Source organism: Amphiura filiformis, chromosome 15 (assembly GCF_039555335.1).
Source record: "Amphiura filiformis chromosome 15, Afil_fr2py, whole genome shotgun sequence".
Classification (NCBI taxonomy): Eukaryota; Metazoa; Echinodermata; class Ophiuroidea; order Amphilepidida; family Amphiuridae; genus Amphiura; species Amphiura filiformis.
This window is the reverse complement of record NC_092642.1, coordinates 64,876,223-64,899,776: the sequence shown is the minus strand read 5'-3', so window position 1 is coordinate 64,899,776 and position 23,554 is coordinate 64,876,223. Positions and strand designations below refer to the sequence as shown.

The window sequence follows — 23,554 nt, the reverse complement described above, 5'->3', positions numbered from 1 at the left end:
CCGAAACCAAACTTGAGTACTCCCCCACGCTATCAATCTGACTTAGTGAAAGAGATTAGACCACAGACTAGTACAGACCATGTATCAACAGTCAAAGTCCCTGTGCATTGAATGATGTGAATTCTCGCATATTCATGAGGGCCGAATGTTCGATTGTGCTGCGTTCAATAATCATGCCAGCTTTGTGTGCCTTGGCATATATGCGATAGAGCATTGTGTGCCTTCAAATTACGCAATAGACTGTAAAAATACCCGATAAGTGCGTAGCAGTTTTGCCTGTCGCATTTCATGGAACAATCGGCCCTCATCAGGTGATGTTGACACTTTGACTGCTTGTACGCGGTCTGTTATCTTTTTCTAAAGCTTGACCAAAGCTATGGCATAAGAGTATACCATATTAGTGAAGTTAATATAAGATACAGGGTGTATATATTAGGGCCAAAAAAAGTAAATTACTGTTGCAATTTTTAATTCTCGGACAAAAGTGAATGTGCGGAGTGTTGTGTCAATTGCGTGTGCAAACTTCACAGAAGCTCTGACCTTAGCGACCGGCTGCCTAGTGACAACATTGGTTGGGTGTTTATCCCAAGCAGTGCGTTGTTTACAGCATCATAAGTGTGTGGTATGCTTGTGGACGCACTCTTTGCTTCCAAATTGTACATGTTGTGTCCGAGAATGAAATAATGAAAATAATGAAATATATAGCAAGCAGCACTTGTACTCAATTTACCTTCTTTGGTTTCTTCCAGCTCCTTGCTGACTGTCTTCAATTCTTCTACATTCTTGGTTGGGACTTTATCTACACTGCTACCATCACCCTGACAAAATAAAAACCAAACAACTCATAAGTATACAAACTTACAAAGAAACACAATTCTTACAACTTGCTTTTGATTAAAATGCTTTCATTTGTATAATGTAATTCTGCCACTTGGCCAGGTCTGCACCAAATTCCAAAATTTCCCTCCAAATCCCGAAATTTCCTTGAAATGAGCTTCCCGAATTCTGCATTTTTCCAGGCCTGCACCTGGTCACCATTTTGTGCAAGTGTCATCAAATTATATCGCAAATCATATCATATCAACTCTTTACTTGATTTTTTTTAAACAATTTCAAAAGGAACATTTATACTGCATGTAGTCTTTTCCAAGAAAATTTTACAATGTTGTATAAAAATATTTCAATTTCAAGAAGAATCTTAATAACTCTTGATGTTTCTAAATCTTTGTAGAATTGGCAACAAACACTTTTGTCTGCATGTCTGATTTTGATGATGTCATCGAACTTCCTGGTTGCTGTTATGAGTTATCATAAATATTACCTAGCCAGTACGTTCCCCTCGTCCTTGATCTTCTTTTAATCTAGATTACTTCCTTAACACAGCCTGTTGTTTTGTCCAATTCTACAATCACCCGATTCTTGATAGGAATTGAAATATTTCAACCCATTTTGGATCTTTCTATTAATTTCTATTAATTTCAAATTCTACGAACGATCCTCATTAATCGGTTTCAAGAGCAAGCCTCAAAATAAGCAGATCTGGACCATAGCCACACCACCTAGGTTTCATTATCATTGAGGTATAGGACTTTGTATTTTTTCGGAGAAGAGCAGATAGGGCAACTACTAGTATATTTCTACATGTTCATACTACATACTCTGACAATTTTAGAAAATTCGCACAGGTCAGTTTTTTTTTAATCACATTTTTGTTCCTAAATGGGGGTTATAGCGCCCTCAATGGGCACTCTCTCCATAGGGCTACATGTAAAGACCAGTTATAGACAAATGGCCCTAAAATGAAACGGACTCGTTCATTTTTCCTCAAATTTTGCATATGATGTAGATTTAACATCTGGAATGTAATACAAGTGATGTCGTTGCTGCTCTTCTAAATTCATTTATAAAATGTCCACCCCAGACCAAGGTGACACATTTGGAAAAAGCAGCTCCTGGTCCTGTGATTATCTAGTGAACCAGGAGCCATTTTTAAAGAGCTAAGAGTCATTTAAATTTCAATTGTACACATTAAATACAAAACCTGCTTTAACTACCATGCTCTATTTAAAAAAATGTATAGCCTGGTTCATATGATTTTGGTGTGGACCAGGAGCCAAAATGATATAACCATTGGGTAAATGGCTCCTGGGTGCCTGGTTATTTTGAAGCTTGTCCAAGAGTATCTCAATACCTTTTTAAGTTCATCTATGTCATCCATCAATTTCTTGGCCATGTCTGACGACTCTGTGCTTGTTTGAGAGACGCCTTGCATTGGATGCTATCAAGGTGGCTTCAGTAGAGATGAGTATAGACACTTTTCGTAGCACCCTAAATACAACAATATACATGTACAATAGCTCATTTCAAGTTTTTCATTTACACATATCTTGTACCTCACAGACAAAGACAAATCGGGCCTTCTCCAAAAGGTTTTGTAATTCGTTGTTACTATTGTATTCAGCAAGGTCCTTCAGCAGTGTCCGACTGCTCTTCCTGATTATCACGTTATCACGTAAAAGAACTAGGTCACACGCTTTCTACACAGCTTGATCAGCCAATGAGGCGATGATGTGATGATGACGTGATTAAATTAGCAAATCAGAACCCCACTTGTGTCTACCCTATAAATAGCACCAAATCGTCAGAACGCTGAAGAACCTTACCAAAACATATTTTGTTCAACCACTCACACCAGGTTACAAAATCCAGGGACTGCCTTTTGAGGAGAGCGAGAGCAATCACTCTCTACTACTCTCCTTAAATCTGATTAGGAGAAGTGATTTTTAGCTCTCCTTAGTTGACCATTCTCTCCTTACATTCTATTGTAAATGCTCTAAACAGCTCTCCTTGAAGGCTCCAGAAGAGCTATTTAATGCTCTCCTGCAAATTCCAAAAGACAGTCCCTGAAAATCCTGACTAGATTAGTAACTCCACAAGGATGACTATTGATGTGATTTAACAAAGCATTATTCAAATGTTTTGTAAATCTGTAAAAGGGGATTGACTACTACATCTGTTTTAGTCTGGCAAATTTGGTCATCAGAAATTCTTTGTACACATAGTACCAGGGGTAGCGCGAGCGCAAAAAATCAACGGGTCCAATTTAATTTTTCTGGACCCTTTGGTACCCGCAAAACCAACATTTACGGGGTCCAATGCGAATTTAAGGAGTTGACCTGTCCGAAATTCTAAACTTTGGAACTTGTCAAATATTCCAGTGAAATTATTAGTGTTGTTGGCCTATGGTGATTTGGAAGATTTACTGATGTTTTTATTTTTTGACTTTTTATCGACGATTCTTATACTGATTTACGCCTCCATGCATCGTAAAACTAAGGAGTCCATACAGTTTTTATCGGACCCTTTGGTCACTTTCAACTTGTGATTTAACTAAGGAGTCCAAAATCCAAAAATAAGGAGTCCCTGGACGCGCAAACTCCTTAAATGCGACCCCTGCATAGTACCACTTCTCAAATCTGGATGGAGGTACTGAATAAACTTTGAACTTCAAAATCAACCAATTCCGGGGTCCATTTCACTAAACTTTATGAAGCTTTGTAAGTCTCGAAATTATTCGTAACTTATGACGAGTCCCTTTCACTAAACTTTCGTAAGTAATAGGGATTTACTACCGGGACCCTTTGTATAGTTACGTCTAGTATTGGGTATTCGTAACTTTACGAACGGTCACTTGAGTTACGAAGAGTTTAAAGTTTAGTGAAATGGACCCAGGAAATATATAAGCCTATGAGGAATATTTTAATAAATAAAGCACAACTGAACACAAAATGACACTGACAGACTATCATTTTTGCAGCCTCCTACATGTATCTGTAGATTTACAACTCTAAAGGGCTGAAAAGCTGAACAAAAATTTACAGACTCTCATATTTGCAGCCTATGTCTGTAGATTTCCAACTTGAAGGTGGTACTACACCCCATGATAACGTACCGCTTGTCTTGAGTCACTGAAATTCCAGTGAAGTAACTGGATTCCTTGCCCCTATAATATATATAACTTGTGTTACCAGTGTGTTATTATTTTTTGAGAAAAATGCAAAAATAGTCACAAATTTATCAAGGGGTGTAGTACCACCTTAAAGGGCTGAAAATGGAACAAACACATTCACCAATCAAAACATTGAAAAATTATCATACCAGTTTAAATCTAATATAACGATACTCACAACCATAGAAAAACTGCAAATCCAGCAATATAGAGATTACGTTGCGCCCTAAATAGCTTCATGTGAATCATAGCTTCTGCGTTAGGAATTGAATGGTCTATTTCATCCAGCGCGGCCGAATACTTGCGGACCTCTCTTACAGCATCTACAGGTAGAGAGAACAGGAAAAAAGGGTGGAGTACCCTAATCAGCCTACATATAATAACCATCACAGCCAGGATGAGCACCCAAAGTTTTGTACTGGTAGACCGGGACAACAACAGTAAGTTATGTACTCAAGGGAATTTCAAGCTAGCTCAATTTTTCCACAAGAACAGAAATTGACACAGCAGCAGGGATGAAAACACGCACTGCCATAATTTGAGTAAAACAAGAGTGTTTTTTCATACTAATAATAGAAGTCTACCCACCTGAATATGTTGATACAAATACAAATTGCATTAATCTACCGATTATGCTAAACACAAAACCCTCTCACACAGAGATTTTTCTGACCTGTCCCTAAGACCGACCTATCGGCGCCTTTGAGTTGAGCGCATGCGTAACGATCCCTGTTCACTCCCACCGCCCAGAGAAATAACATACCGCAAGGGGTTAAGGGAGGCGGGATCAACATATTCAGGTGGGTAGACTTCTATTATTAGTATGAAAAAACACTCTTGTTTTACTCATACTTATACATAGAACTACCCACCTTCAATGTTGATACAAATACAAATTAGTCCCAAACAAAAATGTTTGGTAGACTCATAACCGGTGCGATCTTACCTTTCCGATGTTGATTAAGATACTTCTTGCATCGATCCCGAGATGCGGAAAAACCAATAGTCATTTTGTCCCACATAAATGAATAAATAACAAAAAACCCGATCCCCGAGTGGACTCACCCATTCGGTGACGTCACACACGATAATCACCCTTATCCGACTTGGGCAGCCCCTACTCGCCAAACTTGTAGGGGCGGCGGGGTCGGGATAATCAACATCGGAAAGGTAAGATCGCACCGTTATGAGTCTACCAAACATTTTTGTTTGGGACTAGACTCAGTACACCGGTCGATCTTACCGCTTCCGATGTTGATTAAGATACTTCTTGCATCAACATCTGAAAGATCGATCTAGCAAGTAACCGACGGATGGAGGTACAAGATTGGCCAGCATCTGATAAGGATCGGGAGAGTGGGTAGCATGGTAATCGCGAGGTCAAACTATTTCCCCCCCTCACGGCCGGAAACAGAAAGACTACGTGAACAGACAAAAACCCTGAACTGAAAGTTCAGTGGTTAAGAATAGAAACACTGGTTCTTACCATGTTGGAATTCTGATTGTCCGCAAAACACCTGATACCCAACCACCATATTATCTCCGCAGAATAGCCCTGGAGAACTTATCGCCTGGTCGTTGGTTTACGTTTTTGTAGTAAACCGTGGAAAAGGACGACGGGTTCTTCCAAGACACAGCCTGACAAATCTCTTCTATGGGGACCCCCTATGGTAGGCCCACGAAGATGAGATAGATCTGGTTGAGTGGGCCTTGGGGCGGCGTCTTTTGCCGCCCGAGTCCACTAACACCTGGACCAGCCACCGTGCCAGAGTCTGTTTAGCGGCTGGACCGTGCGGTTCTGCGTGAGTGATAAATAAGCGGTCATGAGCCCCTCTTAAGGTTTGTGTTCGGCCAAGGTAGTGCTGTAGCGCCCTCACCGGGCACCACAACCTGTCTTCGACTATTGACGAACCCTGCCCAATACTGGGTAGGAAGAGGGCGAGTGTCGGAATGTACTTCGCTCATTTTTTGCAAGGAAATCCGGGCGAAGAAACAGCGTCGCTCCGTTGTTAGTAAATACGGAGGCTGACTTCGAGACTGCGTGCAACTCTGAGCAGCGCCGTCCCGAAGCCAACGCCAGAAGAAAGGCCGCCTTAAGAGTGGCGTATTTAAGGGTCGCTTTTGACAGGGGCTCAAAAGGGGACCCTTAATATACTCCAAGACTGTGTTGAGGTCCCATGGAGGGACCACCTTCCTTTCAAGCGGGCGCTTCGTTGAACATACCGTCGAGAAGAAGACTTAGGGACCCATCTGAATTGATAGTCGACCCGTCTTCAAATCCCGATGAATCGAGAGAATGGCTGACTTATAGTTGGCTATCGTTGCCTGCTGAAGTCCTGACCTGAACTTTTCTGTCAGAAAATCTGCCACTAGAGGCACAGGGGCTCTAGTGGGAGATGTATTTCTCTCATCGCACCATGCGTAGTAGGGAGCCAAACGCTGACTATACGTGCGGAGGGTAGACTCTCGTCTACCCCGGCGATTAGAGAAGCAGCTTCTGATGAAAAGCCTCCCTCCGCCGCACGTTCCCTGATAAGGGCCATGCAGCTAACTGCAGGTGCTCTAGTGGTAGACTTGGTACCTCTCCTCCGGGCATCCGGAGTAGATTTGGCAACTCGGGGAGTACTCGCGGCTGAGCCGCTAGTAGATCCACCATCGGTCGAAACCACAGGTGTTTCGCCAGAACGGTGCTATCAGAATGACGTTGCAATCCTCCCTCCCGATCTTGGTCACCACCCTTGCGAGCAGTGAGATCGGGGAAAGCGTAAGCAGTCATTCCTCCCCAGTCTCACGGACAGAGCGTCCACGGCGAATGCCTGTGGGTCTGCGACCCTTGAGCAATACACCGGCAGCTGATGATTTCGATGAGATGCGAACAAATCTATCGAGGGGTGGTACATCACCTCGAAGATCGTCTGGGCGACCTGCGGAGCAAGGGACCATTCTGTAGGTCCCGACACCTTTCCTCGTGACAGATCGTCCGCGAGGATGTTGGTGACTCCGCTATGTGCATCGCTCTCAACGTAATCTGCCTGGCCTTGCACCACCCTATCAGGCGTGGTGCGTGCAGGCATAACCGTGGTGACCTGGTGCCCCTTGTCTGTTGAGGTAGGCCACCACGGTTGTGTTGTCTGTTTGGACAACGATATGAGATCCCACGATCACCTTCTCGAAATGCTGGAGAGTTCTCTCCACTGCCCAAAGTTCGAGAAGGTTGATATGGAACTCCGTCTCCGTGGCCGACCATAGGCCGAGACTGAGTCCCGTGGATGTGGCCCCCCAGCCCAGCTTTGACGCGTCCGGTCGTCACTACGTGGCGCTTTTGCTGGTGCAGGAAACCTGACACCTTGAGTCAAATTGGGCTGATGGGTCCACCACCAGAGTTCCTCTCGCGCGATCTCCGACATCGAACCGCGAGGGATATTGGGTGACGACTGGGCTTGTAAAAGGCTAGAAGGTGTAGTTGTATAGGCCTCATGTGAAAGCGGCACGGTGCGAGGTCTACCATACTGGCCATAAGGCCCAAAACCTTCATCCATGCCACAGCGGGTGCCCCTCTGACTCGCCAAGAGTCGGGCACACCTCGCCATGTTCGTCACCCTCTCGGGTGAGGGCACCGCGATCCCCTCCTTGAGGTTGATCTGGGCCCCTAAGAATAGTGGTGTCTGCGTCGGGACCAAATTGGATTTCTTGACGTTGATCAGAAATCCCAGGTCCCGCACCGTCACGGACTACTAACTCCACGAGACACTGTGTCTCCAGCGGGTGCGTCCGTAAATGAACCAATCGTCCAGGTAGCAACACATGTTGACTCCCCTGCGCTTCAGGTGCGCTGCCACCGCCCTGACCAGGAGTGTAAACACTCTGAGGGAGATGGACAAGCCGAATAGCAGGCATCGAAACTGGTGAGTTTGACCCTGTACCTTGAAGCGTAGAAACCTCTGATCTTGAGGTGCGATCGGAACATGCAGATATGTCGTCCGAGAGATCTAGCGATGCCGCCCACATACCCTTGATGGGGCAGGCTAGCACCGGCGAGTCTCCATTCTGAACCTCTTGGGCCTGATGAACTCGTTCAACGGCTTGAGGTTCAGAATGGGCTCAGTCGCCGGTCTTCTTTGGAGCCAGAAAAAAGCGTGCTCCAAAACCCCTTGGTGAAAGGGGGGTAGACCGGGACAATCGCTTGCTTCGTGAGAAGCTGAGTGACCTCTGACAGTAGTGCCCGGCGCTGGGGGCCGTCTGGCGGCACTACCGTGGACCTCTGAATCGTGCAGGCGCCACGAGGGTGGCTGGTAAATTCCAGCCTGTAACCCCACTGACCACTGACAATACCCAGGCGCCCGGTGAGATGGCATGCCATCTCTGGGCGTGCACAGCGACCGCCCACAGGGGAATCCTGTGGAAGTCCAAACCTGCCGGCATGGACTGTCGACCGCCCGTGCCCTCAGGACCGATCTGGTTTGCCACCCTTAGAAGAACGGCTCTTCTTAGGGGCTTGCCATACTGGTCCAGCACTACTCTTGCGCTTCCCAGTTTTCTTGGGAGGTGCTGGAGTAGCCTCGGGCTCGGGTGTAGTCTGTGGTGCGCGTCCTGCTGAAGCCGGAGCTGGCGCTGAAGAACGCTTAGAAGACTTCTTCTTCTTGTGCTTCTTCTTACCTTACTGCCCTTCCCTTGGTCAGGGCAGCCTCCGACTTCTTCAGAGTGCTCTCATTGGTGGCCTTCTTTGCCCGGTCCTCAACCGTGGCGCAAAGGCCTGTCCAAAGAGTAGCCCCTGTCCCACCGAGTCTGACTTCTTCATTGCATCAGCAAAGTCGGAGCCGTAAGTTGACTGGAGGGACAGACAGGCATTCTCCGGCGGCGAGATGACATCCTATGGGCTAGGCCCATAGAACTCTCGTTGAGGTTAGCTGTTAGCACCGCTAACAGATTAACCTCGCGGAAGAGTTCCGACGTTGCCCGTGGTCGTTCGCTACCTTCCTACCGAGGTGCTCGGCAAGCGTGGTAGCGACGCTTAGAGACTCTGATAAGCGGCGTGCTCGCTTATCGATGAGCTTTAGCTCCTCCTCCCACTGGGGGAGAACGACCCGTGCGCCTTGGCGCTAGCGGCAGGCGCTGGCAACGTCTGGATCCATGTCAGGGACCCTGAGGTAGGTTTCAGTAGTCCTCCTGCGAAACACGCAGTGGAAGCGTGCAAGCACGCGGCGTCAAGCTCCAGCGAGCCTGACAGCCCTCTGAAACCTACCCTTGAGGTCCGCCGGGAATGCAAGTGCAGGCGACCCTTGTGTGGACGCGCTAGCTGGGCATCCTACTGAAAGATGCCCTGGTCCTCCTGAACGGACTCCTCCTGAGAGAAAGCCAGGCCCAAACCTTGGGCCACACGGCTCATCACCTCAGCGGTGTCCGCAGGCAGACCATTGCTAGCGAGTTCCTCACGGGGCAGCGGGGGAAGGATACCTGAAGCTAGCTGCACAGTCTCATCAGACTGTGAGTCGCTACTGGTTTCATCTTCCGACTCCTTTCCCTCGCCTTCAGACTCTGACTCACTCTCTGATGAGGAAGAGATCTGACGACGGGCATCTGAAGGTGGACAGGGAGGTGTAGCCACCGTGTGGCTAGCCAACTGAACACCAGCAGAAGAGGGAGTACTCCCGCTAGACCCCGAGATGCTAGCTATAGCACCCCGGGATCCGCACGCTCTCGCTGCTGTCGCCCTAGCCATAGCAGTGTGCGGCCTACCCTGAGCTGTATCAGGGTTAGCCACTCGCCACCCGGGTTGGGTAACAACTGGTGGTACTGCTTGCCCAACGCTAGGCGGCACTTGCCACGGTGGTAGACCGTGGAAGAAACCACCCTGCGGCGGATACCACGGGCATACCCTGTTGGTAGCTGACCCTGAAAGGATCCGCCACCAGGGAAACCCCATGGAACGGCAGTACCAGGAGCGCCTCCCCCCCCCCTGTTGCCGCAGAGACTGTGGTAGCCAGGACGAGTACTGCGGTACCTGCGTGGTTGTAGCGTAGGTGCCCGGTAGGGCTCCCGGCTGCGTACCACTGTACCCATGCCTCACAGCGTTCCCCGCTAGAGGATCAAGCCGTGTGTATGGGTACCCCTCTATACTGGCTGTCCCTTGGCTAAAAGGAGCTTGCCTAGTATCACGGGTAGCTGAGCGTGTATACCCTCGATCAGTCACCTCGCTACCTGAATAGGCAGTATCAATCAATGGAGCCATGCTCCGCTGAATAGATAGTGATCGATCATAAGAGGGTAATTGACCCATTGACTGTAATGGATCACCCACGCTCTGCTGGCTCTCGAGGACATAAGTGGGTTGTTGATCAGCCAGGCTGTTCAAACTACCTACCCTAACCTCTTGAGCCTCGCCCAAGGTCGCTGTGTGTGGCGGACCACTCACGGCAGCTATGGGCGCGTGCATAGTGGCTACCACTGAAGTCAAGCCGTAGCTCGTCTCGGTAGCTGCCACTGTTTGCACTTGGGTCGCTGTCCCGTGAGAGACTGCGAGCCCAACCCCGGTATAGCCGCTAGCCAGTCCCGGAGGACAGCCGGCAGCCATTCCAAGGCCCAGGGAATCACTCGGCGGTCCCACCATGGAACGCTGCCGTGTGACAACCCCAGTTGGTTCTGCTAAGACTACACCTGAAGCGTTAGCCCCGGTATCGTCTCTGCTAAACCCATGCACGTTTTCATTCGACCCTTGCGGGGAACGAAAGGCGTGCTGCGTGCGTGGATCAACCCAGGCAAGCCCGGGTTCCACTGGCACGCTGCGTGCTACAGACCGGCCGAGGCAAGTCCGCTGCACGCTGTATGCTAGGATTCAACCCAGGCAAGCCCGGGGTACCCTTGGCATACTGTCCGTCGCCGGCTACTTCCGCGGGTGCTAGACCCGCTCGTTCGCCAGCAATAGACGGGTGTCCACCTGCAAGAAGCTCGCTAGAGATCTCACTGGTAGACTGGTACTCGCCTGTTAGGGCAAGTACCGCCCTGCTGCCTGCTACTAGCTTAGACGTTAAGTCAGTGCTTTCGCTGGCTGCTAGGCCTTCGGGCTCGCTAGCAGTCCCCGGAGGGTCCGCCTGCTTGCCCGGGACCGAGCCCCAGAGGTTACCTTAGCGTGGCCCTTGCCGTCCGCGCTAGTACCTACCATATCAATCTTACCTGTAGGCTTCTGTTTCTTAGTCTTCGTCTTCTGTCTGTGTCGAAGACCTAAACGCAGCGCTACTTTCTAAATCCTCAAGTGGATGTCCGATAAGCCTATGCAAAGGGAAGCACACTTATTTGATTTAGAGCAATCCCTGTGGGTGTAGCAGAGTGGATGCGGGTCCCACTCTGCCACAAGGGAAGGGCATGATTGACAAGGCCTAGACATTGTAGTAATCGGGGAGCGTACAGCACTACCCCCCCGAACACAAGCTCAAGCCCAATAAACAGACCCACACGCACAGTGGCTGACGCTGATGTAGTGAAAAAATAAAAAAATATATATACAAAGGGATGAAAAACTGAAAACCTTTTGGGAAGATTTGTCAGGCTGGTCCTTCGAAACCCACCGAACTCTTAGCAGTAACTCGTCATCAGACGCTGCACTGAAAGATATAACGATAGAGCACACCATAAACATAGCGATAATCACTCACCATACATGTATACACAGTACTGTACAAACATCTATTGTAACTTACTAGTCTGCTATAGTTGTTTTACGTGAGAACAAAAATAAAATGGCGTCCTAAGGGCGGCCATTTTGAAAACGTGTGTCCCGTATATGAACGGAAACACACATACAAGCTAAGTTTTTGGATCGCTCTTGTCACTTTTCTAGCCGAAAAATGTCGTCAAAACTATCTCCCTAGCGACTATACTGGTTGGTTTTTACCTCAGTGTAACAAACAAACTGTATATCTCGATCCTTTGGTTCGTAATGATACTTAGCGTTGGTAAAGAAAAATCCACACGTCTATCTCATCTAGAAACCAAGGAGGATAAGGGGTGATTATCGTGTGTGACGTCACCGAATGGGTGAGTCCACTCGGGGGTTCGGGGGATTTTTGTTATTTATTCATTTATGTGGGACAAAATGACTATTGGTTTTTTCCGCATCTCGGGATCGATGCAAGAAGTATCTTAATCAACATCGGAAACGGTAAGATCGACCGGTGTACTGAGTCTGCATTAACATTGACTAGCACCGCTAATAGGTGGTAGAGGTGCGGTCTGTTATTTAGACGCGAGGTCAGGAAAATCCCATTTTGCTTAAAAAGCAAGATACCAAGAAGATTGCTTAAAAAGCAAAAACCCTGAAAATTGCTTGAAAAGCAAAAACAAGAATTGCTTAAAAAGCAAAACATAGACTAAAAAGACAATAGGATTTCAAGAATGTCTACAAGTAAAGTTATTCAATACACTTATGACCTGGTCATTCCTGAAAACAAATAAGGTTAGACAATCAATGATTAAGACATTAATGCTAATTGTTATCTTACCCTTATTGTCTGTTAGTCGAAGTCCTCGTCAAGACTGCTTTAGCGAACTTGACCCTGGAGTCTTCCTCTCCGACATTACGCAGATATGTATCAGTAAACGTGAGGCGGTGCTCCAAGATATAGTTTCGCAAATCTCGCTCAGAGTGACCCCTTTCTGAAATGCCCACGAGCCTGAAACTGCTCTAGTAGAATGTGCCGCAGGGGCACATGTTCCTTCGAACGCTTTAGCATCTACTATGAGCGAAACCAACCATCGTGCTAGTGTCTGTTTCAAAGCAGCCTTGTTAGGTGTAGCATGGGTTATAAAAAGTTGGTCAGTCGATCCCCTCATATTACTGGTCCTATAAATATAGTGTTCGATAGCCCGCACAGGGCACCATAGTCTATGACTTAGTGCCAATCCTCGGAAGCAAGATGGACCCGTGTTGAAACGCTCTGGCGTTCATTTTAGCTATGAAACCTACTTTAAAGGTCATAGAGACGCCATTGCGTGAAAAAACAAGAGTTTTGAATGATAAAGCTTGCAATTCCGACCTCACGACGGCCGGTTGCTAGCGCTACCAAAAAGACCGCTTTGAGAGTGATCTCTCGTAACGTGGCAGATTTCATCGGTTCATATGGTGCTCCTTTGAGAAGCTCCAAAACTTTGCTTAGATTCCATGCAGGAACGATTCTACGCTTAGGGGACGAGAATTGTACATGCCATTGCGGAGAAGACGGATGTAGTCATTCTTATATAGAGTTGATCCGTCCTCAAATCCCCTATGGATCGCTGCGATAGCCGATTTATAGTTGCTAACTGTGGCTACCTGTAAGCCAGAGTCGAACACTTCCGTGAGGAAGTCGGCTATCTGAGACTGAGTTGCTCTGGCAGGAGAGCAATTTGTCTTTTCGCACCACTTGTAGTATCGACCCAGACGTCCAGAATAGATTCCGAGTGTTGAGTCTTTTCTACTCGTGGGCGATGAGGTTAGCAGCTTTTGTGAAAAGCCGCTCTCCTCGCAGCGTTGCCTGATAACGGCCATGCAGTTAACCTCAGATGACCCAGCTGAATGGTCGGCACCACTGTCTCCAGATCCTGCTGTCTCAGGAGGTCTGGTAACTGTGGAAGAAACCGAGGTGTACCTATGAGAAGGTTCACCATGGGCCGCAACCATAGATGCCTTGGCCAAAAGGGTGCTATGAGTATTATGTTGCAATCTTAAGCTGGCTATTTTCTGTATTACTCTCTGTAGCAGCGAAATTGGAGGAAATCGTGGGCCGTCATTCCTCTCCAGTTCAAGTGTAGTGCGTCTACCGCCAGTGCTCTTGGATCTCGCATCCTGGAGCAATATACTGGTAGTTGGTGGTTGCTTGCTGATGCAAACAGATCCACTGTCGGATAAAACATTACTCGGAAGATGGTTTGGACCACCTGAGGAGACAGTGCCCATTCTGTCGGGCCCGCACCTCGACCTCGAGAGAGGTCGTCCGCTAGAATGTTTGTGCCCCCGGCTATGTGGATAGCCTTGAGTGACATTCCTCGATGGTGACACTTCTTCAACAAGCGAAGAGTGTGCATGCACAACAGGGGCGAATTAGTACATAATAATTTGTTGATGTATGCTACCACAGTCGAATTGTCCGACAGCACTATGAACTTGCAACCCATCAACTGATCTTGAACGCCTGGATCGTTCTTTCTACCGCCCAGAGTTCTAACAAGTTGATGTGAGACTTGGCTTCCGTTGGGGACCACAGGCCCGAAGCCGTCTGATCCTGAATATGACCCCCCCCAGCCCATCTTCGACGCATCCGTCGTGATGGTAAGCTGAGGGAGGGGGGCAGGAAATCTGACCCCTATGTTCAGGTTGGCCGTCGTGGACCACCACTTGAGTTTGTCGCGGATCAGTTCCGACATTGGAACCATCCTGTAAACTGAGTGGCAACTGGGTCTGTAAAACGCCAGTAGGTGCAGCTGAATTGGTCTCATATGCATACGACAATTCGGCACCAGGTCTACTAGACTGGCCATGAGTCCTAACACTCTTAGCCAAGCAGTGGCTGGAGCGTGACTTTCTGCACTGAGAATCTTGACGCATTGTATTATGTTCATAATTCTCTCCGGAGAGGGCCTGGCCAGGCCCTCCGATAAGTGCAGCCGGGCCCCCAGCAACTGGGGGATCTGTGTCGCGACGAAGTTTGATTTCTTCACATTTATCACAAAACCCAAACTCGTCACGGTCTCTTGAACCATTTTTATATGGTGCAGAGCCTCTACCATGACCGACTGTATATCAGCCAGTCGTCGAGGTAAACGCCTGAATTGACGCCCTTTCGTCTGAGATAAGCCGCCACTGTCTTTACTATACGAGTAAAGACCCGTGGGGCTGTGGAAAGACCGAATGGAAGACATCGAAACATGTATGTCTGGTCTTTCACCCTGAACTTGAGCCATTTCTGGTCGTTCGGGTGGATGGGTACATGAAGGTACGCATCTTTCAAATCTATTGACGTTGCCCAACAATCTTTGATTGGACATGTCAGAACAGTTGCCAGAGTCTCCATCCTGAATCTTCGTGGTTTGATATATTTGTTCAATGGTTTGAGATTCAGGATGGGACGCCAGTCTCCAGTCTTTTGGGAGCCAGAAAGAAGCTCGACCAAAACCCCCTTGAAAGGGGGGGAAGACTGGGACTATGGCATTTTCTGAAGTAGATTTGAAACTTGGAGAGCAGTACCTGCCTCTGAACTAGAGAAGCTGGTAATCTTGGCTCCCTCTGCAGGTTCTGCGACGGAGGGGTTGTGGTAAACTCTAACTGATAACCCCTGCTCACTACCCCAAGCACCCATGAGCCCGGGCTGATGGTTTCCCATGCCAGGCGTATGTCTGTAAGCGACCGCCCACCTGTGGGGAAACCCCTGGTGGAGGGTTCACCAGTAAAGGTGAACACGCTGGCCGCCCGTGCCCTCAGGTGCGAGACGACTTTCCCCGCGAAAGCACTTTGCTCTTGGAGGATTGCCGCCCGCTCCTGTGCCTGCTCTCTTCTTACCCCGAGGGGCGGAAGAGGCGGCGCAGGCAGGTGCTTGAGCTTGTGGCGTCACATTGGAAGAGGCTTGTCTGGTCCCCTTGACTTTGGGATGACCTCTTGACCTCCTCTTCCTAGACTTGCCTTTCTGGGTTAAAGATTTAAGTCTTTTCCTGCAGAGCTCTCTCTTGGGTGAGTTTAGTTGCAGTGTATCAACCACTGAACAAAACCCATCACCAAAGAGTGAGGCTTGTGCCACCGGAGTCTCTTTCATCTTTTCTGACAAGTCTTTGTTGAAAACGAGATTCAACGAGGCACAAGCGTTCTCCCGCTTAAGTAGGACTGCTCTGCGAGTCAGTAGCATAGATTCCTCCATGATAGTAGAGGAAAGCTTTGCCGCTAGCTCACAATCCCGATAAAGATCGGAATCCTCCCCACACAGCTCCTTCACTTGATGACCTACACTCGAGGTCAACAAAGAAGAAAAGGCTGAAAGTCTGGTAGATACTCTGAGAGAATTATCCACCGACTTTAATTGTTCCTCCCAATATGGGGAGAACGATTGTGGGTGGTTCTTATTCACTTGGTGAGGTAAGAACTTAGCAACGTCCCCTTCTATACCTGGGCACCGGAACATTCCGTTATAGTCCTTCTCAGACACACGGAACGTTTTCCCGTGAGGCCGCCCTCTATAAGACAAGGATCCACGATGATCTCCTTTCTTATCAAGAGCCTGCCAATAGCCAAGTATTTCGGCAGGAAGAGTGACACCAGATAATGTGTGTAGTCCACTACCTACCCCCAAGCCTCCTAGAAGGACGCTTGGTGTCTCCTCGGTTACCTCAGGACCATACGTCAAGTCTAAGTTACGAGCTAGACGACGTAACGTGTCCGGGGTCTTCTTCGGAAAACCGGGTGGTATAGAATCTACCCCACTAGACGTTGACTCACTTGCGCCCTCAGTATGGGCCGGAGGAAATGACGTCATCTCATGTGACATTCCCTCCTCGCCAGAGTCTTCCTCACCCTCACTGGTATCTGAATCCGACCCAACACCGATCTGTGATTCATACTCCTGTGTTTCAGAAGTGTTTGTCATGGTCGATCCCTCAGTGTAACCTGATAGGAGACCCGACATAACGCCAACTGAAGGGAAGGACAAGCCTGCACCTTGCGATGCATTAGGTGTCACTGGGAACGTAGGCTCGCTAGTTACCGTTACGGTGTCGACCGCCTACTCGGCTGCTGTCGCACTGGTACCGACCTAGGTGCTCTCGTTCCCTACCGAAGCACCCGAGTATTCTGAACTTGAGTCTGTCCAAGTCCGAACCTCTGCGGGTTAAACCAAGGAGGAACACATCCCCACATTGCTGCCGGATTCATCCACGGCCCAGCATTGGGGAAATTCCCTTGATTAACGGGTATACCAACTCCTGGCACCCCCATGCTTGTTGCCACTGTCCGGTCTGTGGTACAGTAGTATACAAGTTGGGATTAGGCGAAGTTAGCATGTTGGCAACTCTCGACCTTGCGGGAAAGTTGAATGACCGCTGGGTCCCTGCTGACTAGTTGATTGATAAACACTAGTATAACCTCGAGGATTATCGACCGTATTGGGAGAATCCGAGGTCAGCGCTGCTTGATTGAACACTTGATGTAGTGTACTTGGGGAGTTATTCATCATTGAATAATTCGACCCATCAAGCATGACCCTAGGTGATCGACTATCAAAAGGATGAACATCCTCTTGAGACCGCTCATGAGTAACTTGAGCAGTCGGATCAATACCTGATGATAATAACTTATCAGGGGGGGCTCCGCCCATGTCCACGCTACCCTGGATATCCCGGGTTGCATGTAACGGGGTGCCAATGATAGGCTCGAGTAGCACCTTCCGCATCTACCGATCCTTTCATTACTGATCTAGTCTCGTTCACGGGGACCCCCGTTACTAGAAATTGGGTCTACCACTGGCTCCGTTTCTTTCGAGAGGTTTCCCCCTGTACTCCGAACTAAGCCTAGTGGGTCCCTTGTCACTTTCGGGATCGCTCCCTTACTGTGGCAACACTAGATCCTGGCCCCCGTGTTCAACAGAACATACTGTTTACTAGCGAGAGAACCAGTATCAGATCCTCCTATTTTCCGGGGGTTATTCACCCCTGGACTAAGGGGTAGATCTTTGGAACCAACTACTTTCCGGGGGGGACCCCTGTACTAATGAGTATGTTCGATGAACCCTGCACTTTCCTGGGGTTCCACCCTGTACTAATAACTGGGTTCATTGTATCGAGACCAGCTGTGTTCCCCGGCACTTGCGCACCTGTACTAACTGCTGGTCCCAACTCTGACATTTTCTGTGGCACTACAGTCGCACCCCTACTCGTGTCTGAGCCTTTAGACCCCAATTCAGGATTCCCGGGGGAACCTGAACCAGAGAAAAGGGCAGGAGCCCTAGCATCGGTAGCCCCCTTGCCGCCTAACTTAAGCGGTAGCGGGCCTCCTTTGCTATCACGCTTTCGCTTTCTCAACTAACTTACCCGACTTACCACCTTTTGAAGGTCTCTGCTTGGATGGTCTAATTCCCAACTGCTGACCTCGCTCCAAAGCGTCAAACTGCTCCTCTGAAATCCCTATACATATGGTACATCTGGCGGAACGCTTGAACACTCACGATGAACATAACAAAGTAAATGAGGGTCCCAGCCAGGAACCGTGATGGGCACTTAGCACATCGACGGAAGACATAATATGGTGTCCTCCCGGGAAATCAAACACTATATATAAACAAGACCAGTTATATAATATATAGAGGATACAGGTCACTTCAAAGTACTAGTAAGATGGTATAATCTTTATTATGGTAATTAGATTTCGATTAAATTTTATTCAATCTACACAGAGAACGGCACAAAATAGAGATTATATAGAATATATCTCTATAAAATATGACTATAAAAACTCGTCACTCGTCGTCGATATAGCTTCACTGATAGTAGCAATCCACCATCACACAACTTTCACCTACTGTACGTCTCTGGTATGTTGTCACTAGTCTAATTCTAACAACTGCCAAGAACAACAGGGAAAACGCTATATGAGTATAACAAGTTACGGATATCATATATAGAATAAATTGTGTGATTAAACTATACAGCGGACGCTCTAGCAATGCCTTCCGAAAAGCTAGGCAATCACACGGTAACAAAGGGCGTATCCTTAGATTAGCGACCGCCATGTTTTGGGCGATCGCGGGAATCGAAAAATTCGACTAAAGGACACATCCCGATAGTTTAATGAGTTTAAAAGTTCCCCATGATACTTAACACTCTCCGCTATAACTGCTATCCTTCCGATTGCAATACACGGCTGTTTTTAGTACACAAAATCGTTCACCAACAAGCACGACCGTCTGAGCTCATAAGCAACACGTCTTTCTTGGGCGGTGACAAAAATTTTGAACAGGGATCGCAGACGCATGCGCTCAACTCAAAGGGCGCCGATAGGTCGGTCTTAGGGACAGGTCAGAAAAATCTCTGTGTGAGAGGGTTTTTGTGTTTCGCATAATCGGTAGATTAATGCAATTTGTATTTGTATCAACATTGAAGGTGGGTAGTTCTATGTATAAGTATCCTGAAACTGCTTTAACATTTCCTGAAAATGTGTATTTCCCTATACTTTGTGCAGGGAAGATCCAAGCAAAATTTCCTGAAATCAGGAAATTTCCTGCAGATTTACATCCCTGCAACAACCGTACTGTCATGCACTAGAGATGAGTGGGTGGCGCCTTACCAACTGAGCTGATACAAAAACAGAGGAAAGGCAACAATCACTTTAAAGTAATATATTGTTGTTAGGCAGGATAAACATTGTATTTGTCTTTGGCCCCTGAACATGTTTAAAGCAAAACCTCCTATGAGGCTTCTTTGCAGTTTTGTTTTAAATATGTTCAAGGGCCACAAGTACATCTGGGGGAGGTTTTTCCTGCCTAACGACGATACACAGATTTTTTAAGGACAAAAAATTTAGCAGCAAAAATCAATATTAATGAAACTCCGTCAAAATTGCAAGTCATTTAATTTTGTGATTTTACTTACCAAAGAACAGGAGTGCCAAGATTGCCATGAAGACATTGAAATAGATGTGTGCATATGCATTAATAGCTTGGACTAGCTTGGAGTGAAACAACTTCTGCCATCTTCAAGGATCAGAAAATAGAGAAACACAAATCAAGATGCATGAAATTGTCACTGACAATTGCAGCAAAATTCACACAGCTAATGAAAGAAAATGTTAGAAATTAAAGCCATAATGTAGTAATGTACGATTTCCATCAAATTTTAATTTTGTTATTCTTTATGAAGGGATCATCATAAAGTGTTGCAATGTTTTAATGTATTCAAAAACATCAATGTTTTTCAACATTAAATTGTCAATGTTTTCAATCTGTTAAAAACATTGACAACATTAAAATCATCAAATTGTCAATGTTTTTGACATGAAAAGGGAATTCAGTAGTACTTTTCTAATACTTTATATAACCCCATGATTAATATTAAAAGTAGACAGAATTACAACAAAATCAGTGAAATCATAGTATGTCATTTATACAAGTGACTGGTCCATGATTGGTATGATTTTAAAGCTTGGAAGTAAAAAATTGAAATATGTTGTCATAGATGACAAAAATCTCAAAAAATAGCTTTGTTGACTTTGTGCTCATTATGTTAGAGCGGGTCCCAAATATTCAATGTAGTTAATATTTTTATTTCAATGTCAATGTTTTTTGAACATCGCAACAGCTTAACTCCCTTAGCACTACCTGCCGATCTAACATTGCCTCTGATTGGTCAATTATGTGATATCTTCACTTTAATCACCAATCAGAATGGAGCTTTGCAAATAATTCACCCCAATTGTTTTGTGTAATGAAATTATTTTAACAATGTTGCTGATTGGTCCAATTGATAATGAAAACTTCTTTTTGACCAATAGGCAGGTGGTTCTCATGGGGTTAATCATCATCAGGGATAATGCACCAATCTCAAAGTAGGAACCTGTTTAGGATTAGGGTTAGGGTTGACTTACGTGCGTGGTTTGATGAAGGGTATCATCATCAGGGATAACGCGCCAACCTCAAAGTAGAGGAAACCGGCTACAGACGTCCACTGAAGTGACATGATTGCTCTTAATGTGTGCTTTCAAATATCTGTAGGAAAATCAAAAAGAAAAGAAATGTGAGGGCTTCCTATGATTGCAATTTGTAGTTAGCTTGAAGTGAAGAACAGACCTCCCTTGTCTGGAGCGTGCAACTGCAAGGACTGCCTTTTGAGGAGAGCGAGAGCAATCGCTCTCTACTGCTCTCCTTAAATCTGATCTAGGAGAGTGACTTTTAGGTTAGCTCTCCTTTAATAGTTGACCATTCTTACATTCTATTACTGCTCTAAACAACTCTCCTTGAAGGCTCCAGAAGAGCTATTTAATGCCCTCCTGCAAATTTCAAAAGACAGTCCCCAAAGTAGTGTGTGTACATAACACAAACATGGAAGTGTGTTTCCGACTGGCTAACTGAATCATCCCACAATCATATTCAACAGACTGTTAATCTGATTGGCCTTTTGTGCATTAAAGCTTTGTTCGGCACAAAGTGGCGCTCATGAAGAAAACAAAGCCTCACCTATATGTCACTCATTAACAAGGCGCACACATCGATCAGAGCAAGAGAGTAAGAGAGGTCCATTCTTCTCTGGAAGCTAAATTGTAGAATGATAGCTTCACACCCTGTGTTCAACCAGAGAACAACAAGCAGAGCAAGTCACTACCTGTATACAATCCAGTCTGGACAGCTGATAATTTACTCGAGAACTCTAGCTTCGAATTTGTACACAATAGTATACGCTTTCAATGCTAGAGAACGTTGCTATCGTTTTTTCGGGCGGGCAGTGTTGACATTATTTGCAAAGGATGTTATTTGTTCTGTTAATGTTGAAATATGGATGAAAGTTATTTTGATGAGTCAACTGTATCTTTTGAGTAAAGATTGCCTATTTTGAACAGTCCAAAATTTTGTTTAAAAAGTGCAATTTTAGCAACATTTTGGATGCATTCGAAATCTAGTCGGATTCGCTGAAGCATGGCACTGCGTACGGTGTAAAGCAATGGAAGTTCAGAAGTAAACACAGCCGGTCACGACGGGCGCTCGCATCAAAAATCTTGCTAAAATTGCACTACAACAAAATTTTGGACTGTTCAAAATTGGCAATCTTTACTCAAAAGATTGACTCATCAAAATAACTTTCATCCAAATTTCAACATAACAGAATAAATAACATCCATTGCAAAAATGTCAATGCTGACTGAGCAATAAACATACTCTAGCATCGAATGCGTATATTCGCGTACACAAGCATAAATATGCAGGCGATAAACGATCACGCCGATTGGCTGATCAATAGTCTTGATAACTAGACAGTTTACCCATTGGTCGTCGGCGTGAATAAATAAGACCTTGCTAGTCACTTCTACATTGTATGCAATCGTCAATCACCAGCGCGTACCTCGACCACGTAAGAAATTAAAAAATAACTTTAAAATTCTTGAGTAAACGTACATGTGGCATGTATGGTAAGTTGACAGAGTAACTTAAAACAACTACAGAATAAACTTAAGAGCTAGCCGAGGTCGAGAGTAAAAACATCACAACAACGCGTCGCCAACGGCAGCTTGATCCATGGATCATTCGCAATGATCATAATTATCATTTATATCTGTATGATGGTCAACACAGGCGTTTTGTGCAGTAGTCGTACCAGACAAGACAAGACAAGACAAGACATGGGTGGTGAACATGGCATGATTTCCTTAGAGGTTAATGACTGATGGGCATCAGTTGTTTTGAGGGTATTGTGAAATATCTAAACATTGTGCTTTGGAACCGAGGAATATCCCGAGGTCCAAAGCACAATGTTTAGATATTTCACAATACCCGAAAAATAACTGATGCAAAGTCATTAACCTCATATTCATAACCGCCACTTTTCACTTTTTTAATTCAATTTTCTTCACATTTCCTTCTTCTTTTTTATTTTCCCTGTCAAAAATCGAATAGCCTATGAAGGAAATACCGCTAGTGGCCAATCACATTAGCGCGTAATCATGCGATGTCGAAATACGGCGGCTAGCGTCCGCGTAAACTGTTCGAAAGCATATTAACACGCATGCACGTCACGCGGCGCGGTCATCATTGTAAAGCGTATTTTAGCTGTGTCACGAGATGTGGTCATTGATAATACTTTTTCAATGACCTGCATTTGCGTCCGCATATTTTAAAGTTATTATCTGTGATTGCATTAAACGCATCGCGTATATTTATGAGGTTATGAATGGTGAATGGGAAACTTCAGCTTTTTGCCCTTTGGCTTTGCATTGACTGTTTGGCTCATCACAATGCATGAATATTGAATGCAATGGGCTTGGCAGAAATGTTATACTATTTAGCCACACCATATGATATCACTTTATTGTGATCACAAAAGCACGACAATATTTGTTCACAGAAATGTACACCATTTACCTACTTGCAAATGTCGACGTGTCCTTCTTTGTCAGTTATTTCACAAATTATGATTGTTGCAACACCACACACTCAACCCACAAACACAAGAAAAGTCCACAACAACTCCGACGTGTATTGACCTCTGACCGTACCAAGCTCTGACCTTTGCGCTGATTGATTAATCGACAAGAATAGTCCTAGAAAAGGACAAACTCAGTTAAGATAGAATTTGCACCCCCCCTGGGTTTGCCCCCCCCCAACTCAACACAAAAGTTGGTATATAACCATGAGAGTTACCAAATCTTTCAAAGACCCCCTTTGCAATGATTTTCATCAAATTATCTCAAATTTACCCCCCTTTTTCATGCAAAATCGAGGACAATTGACCAAAAATAACCCCTTTTGTGGAAGTTTTTGACTAAGAATTTCAAACACCCTTTTCAATGCCTAGAATTTCAAACACCACTTTTCAATGACACTAAATATTTTT

The 23,554-nt window shown here is 46.0% G+C and overlaps 1 protein-coding gene across 1 annotated transcript in view; it reads right to left on the bottom strand.

Annotated features, from left to right (window-relative positions):
• LOC140171955 (B-cell receptor-associated protein 31-like) overlaps positions 1–23,234 on the bottom strand; it is a 28,253-nt gene extending 5,019 nt beyond the window's left edge. Inside the window, 8 exon segments of the mRNA XM_072195301.1 lie at positions 731–818; positions 2,192–2,244; positions 2,247–2,268; positions 2,271–2,328; positions 4,188–4,332; positions 19,607–19,707; positions 20,598–20,720; positions 23,087–23,234. Coding sequence (XP_072051402.1) covers positions 731–818; positions 2,192–2,244; positions 2,247–2,268; positions 2,271–2,328; positions 4,188–4,332; positions 19,607–19,707; positions 20,598–20,689 — 559 coding nt within the window. The 5' untranslated portion in view covers positions 20,690–20,720; positions 23,087–23,234.
• Positions 23,235–23,554: the final 320 nt, after the last annotated feature.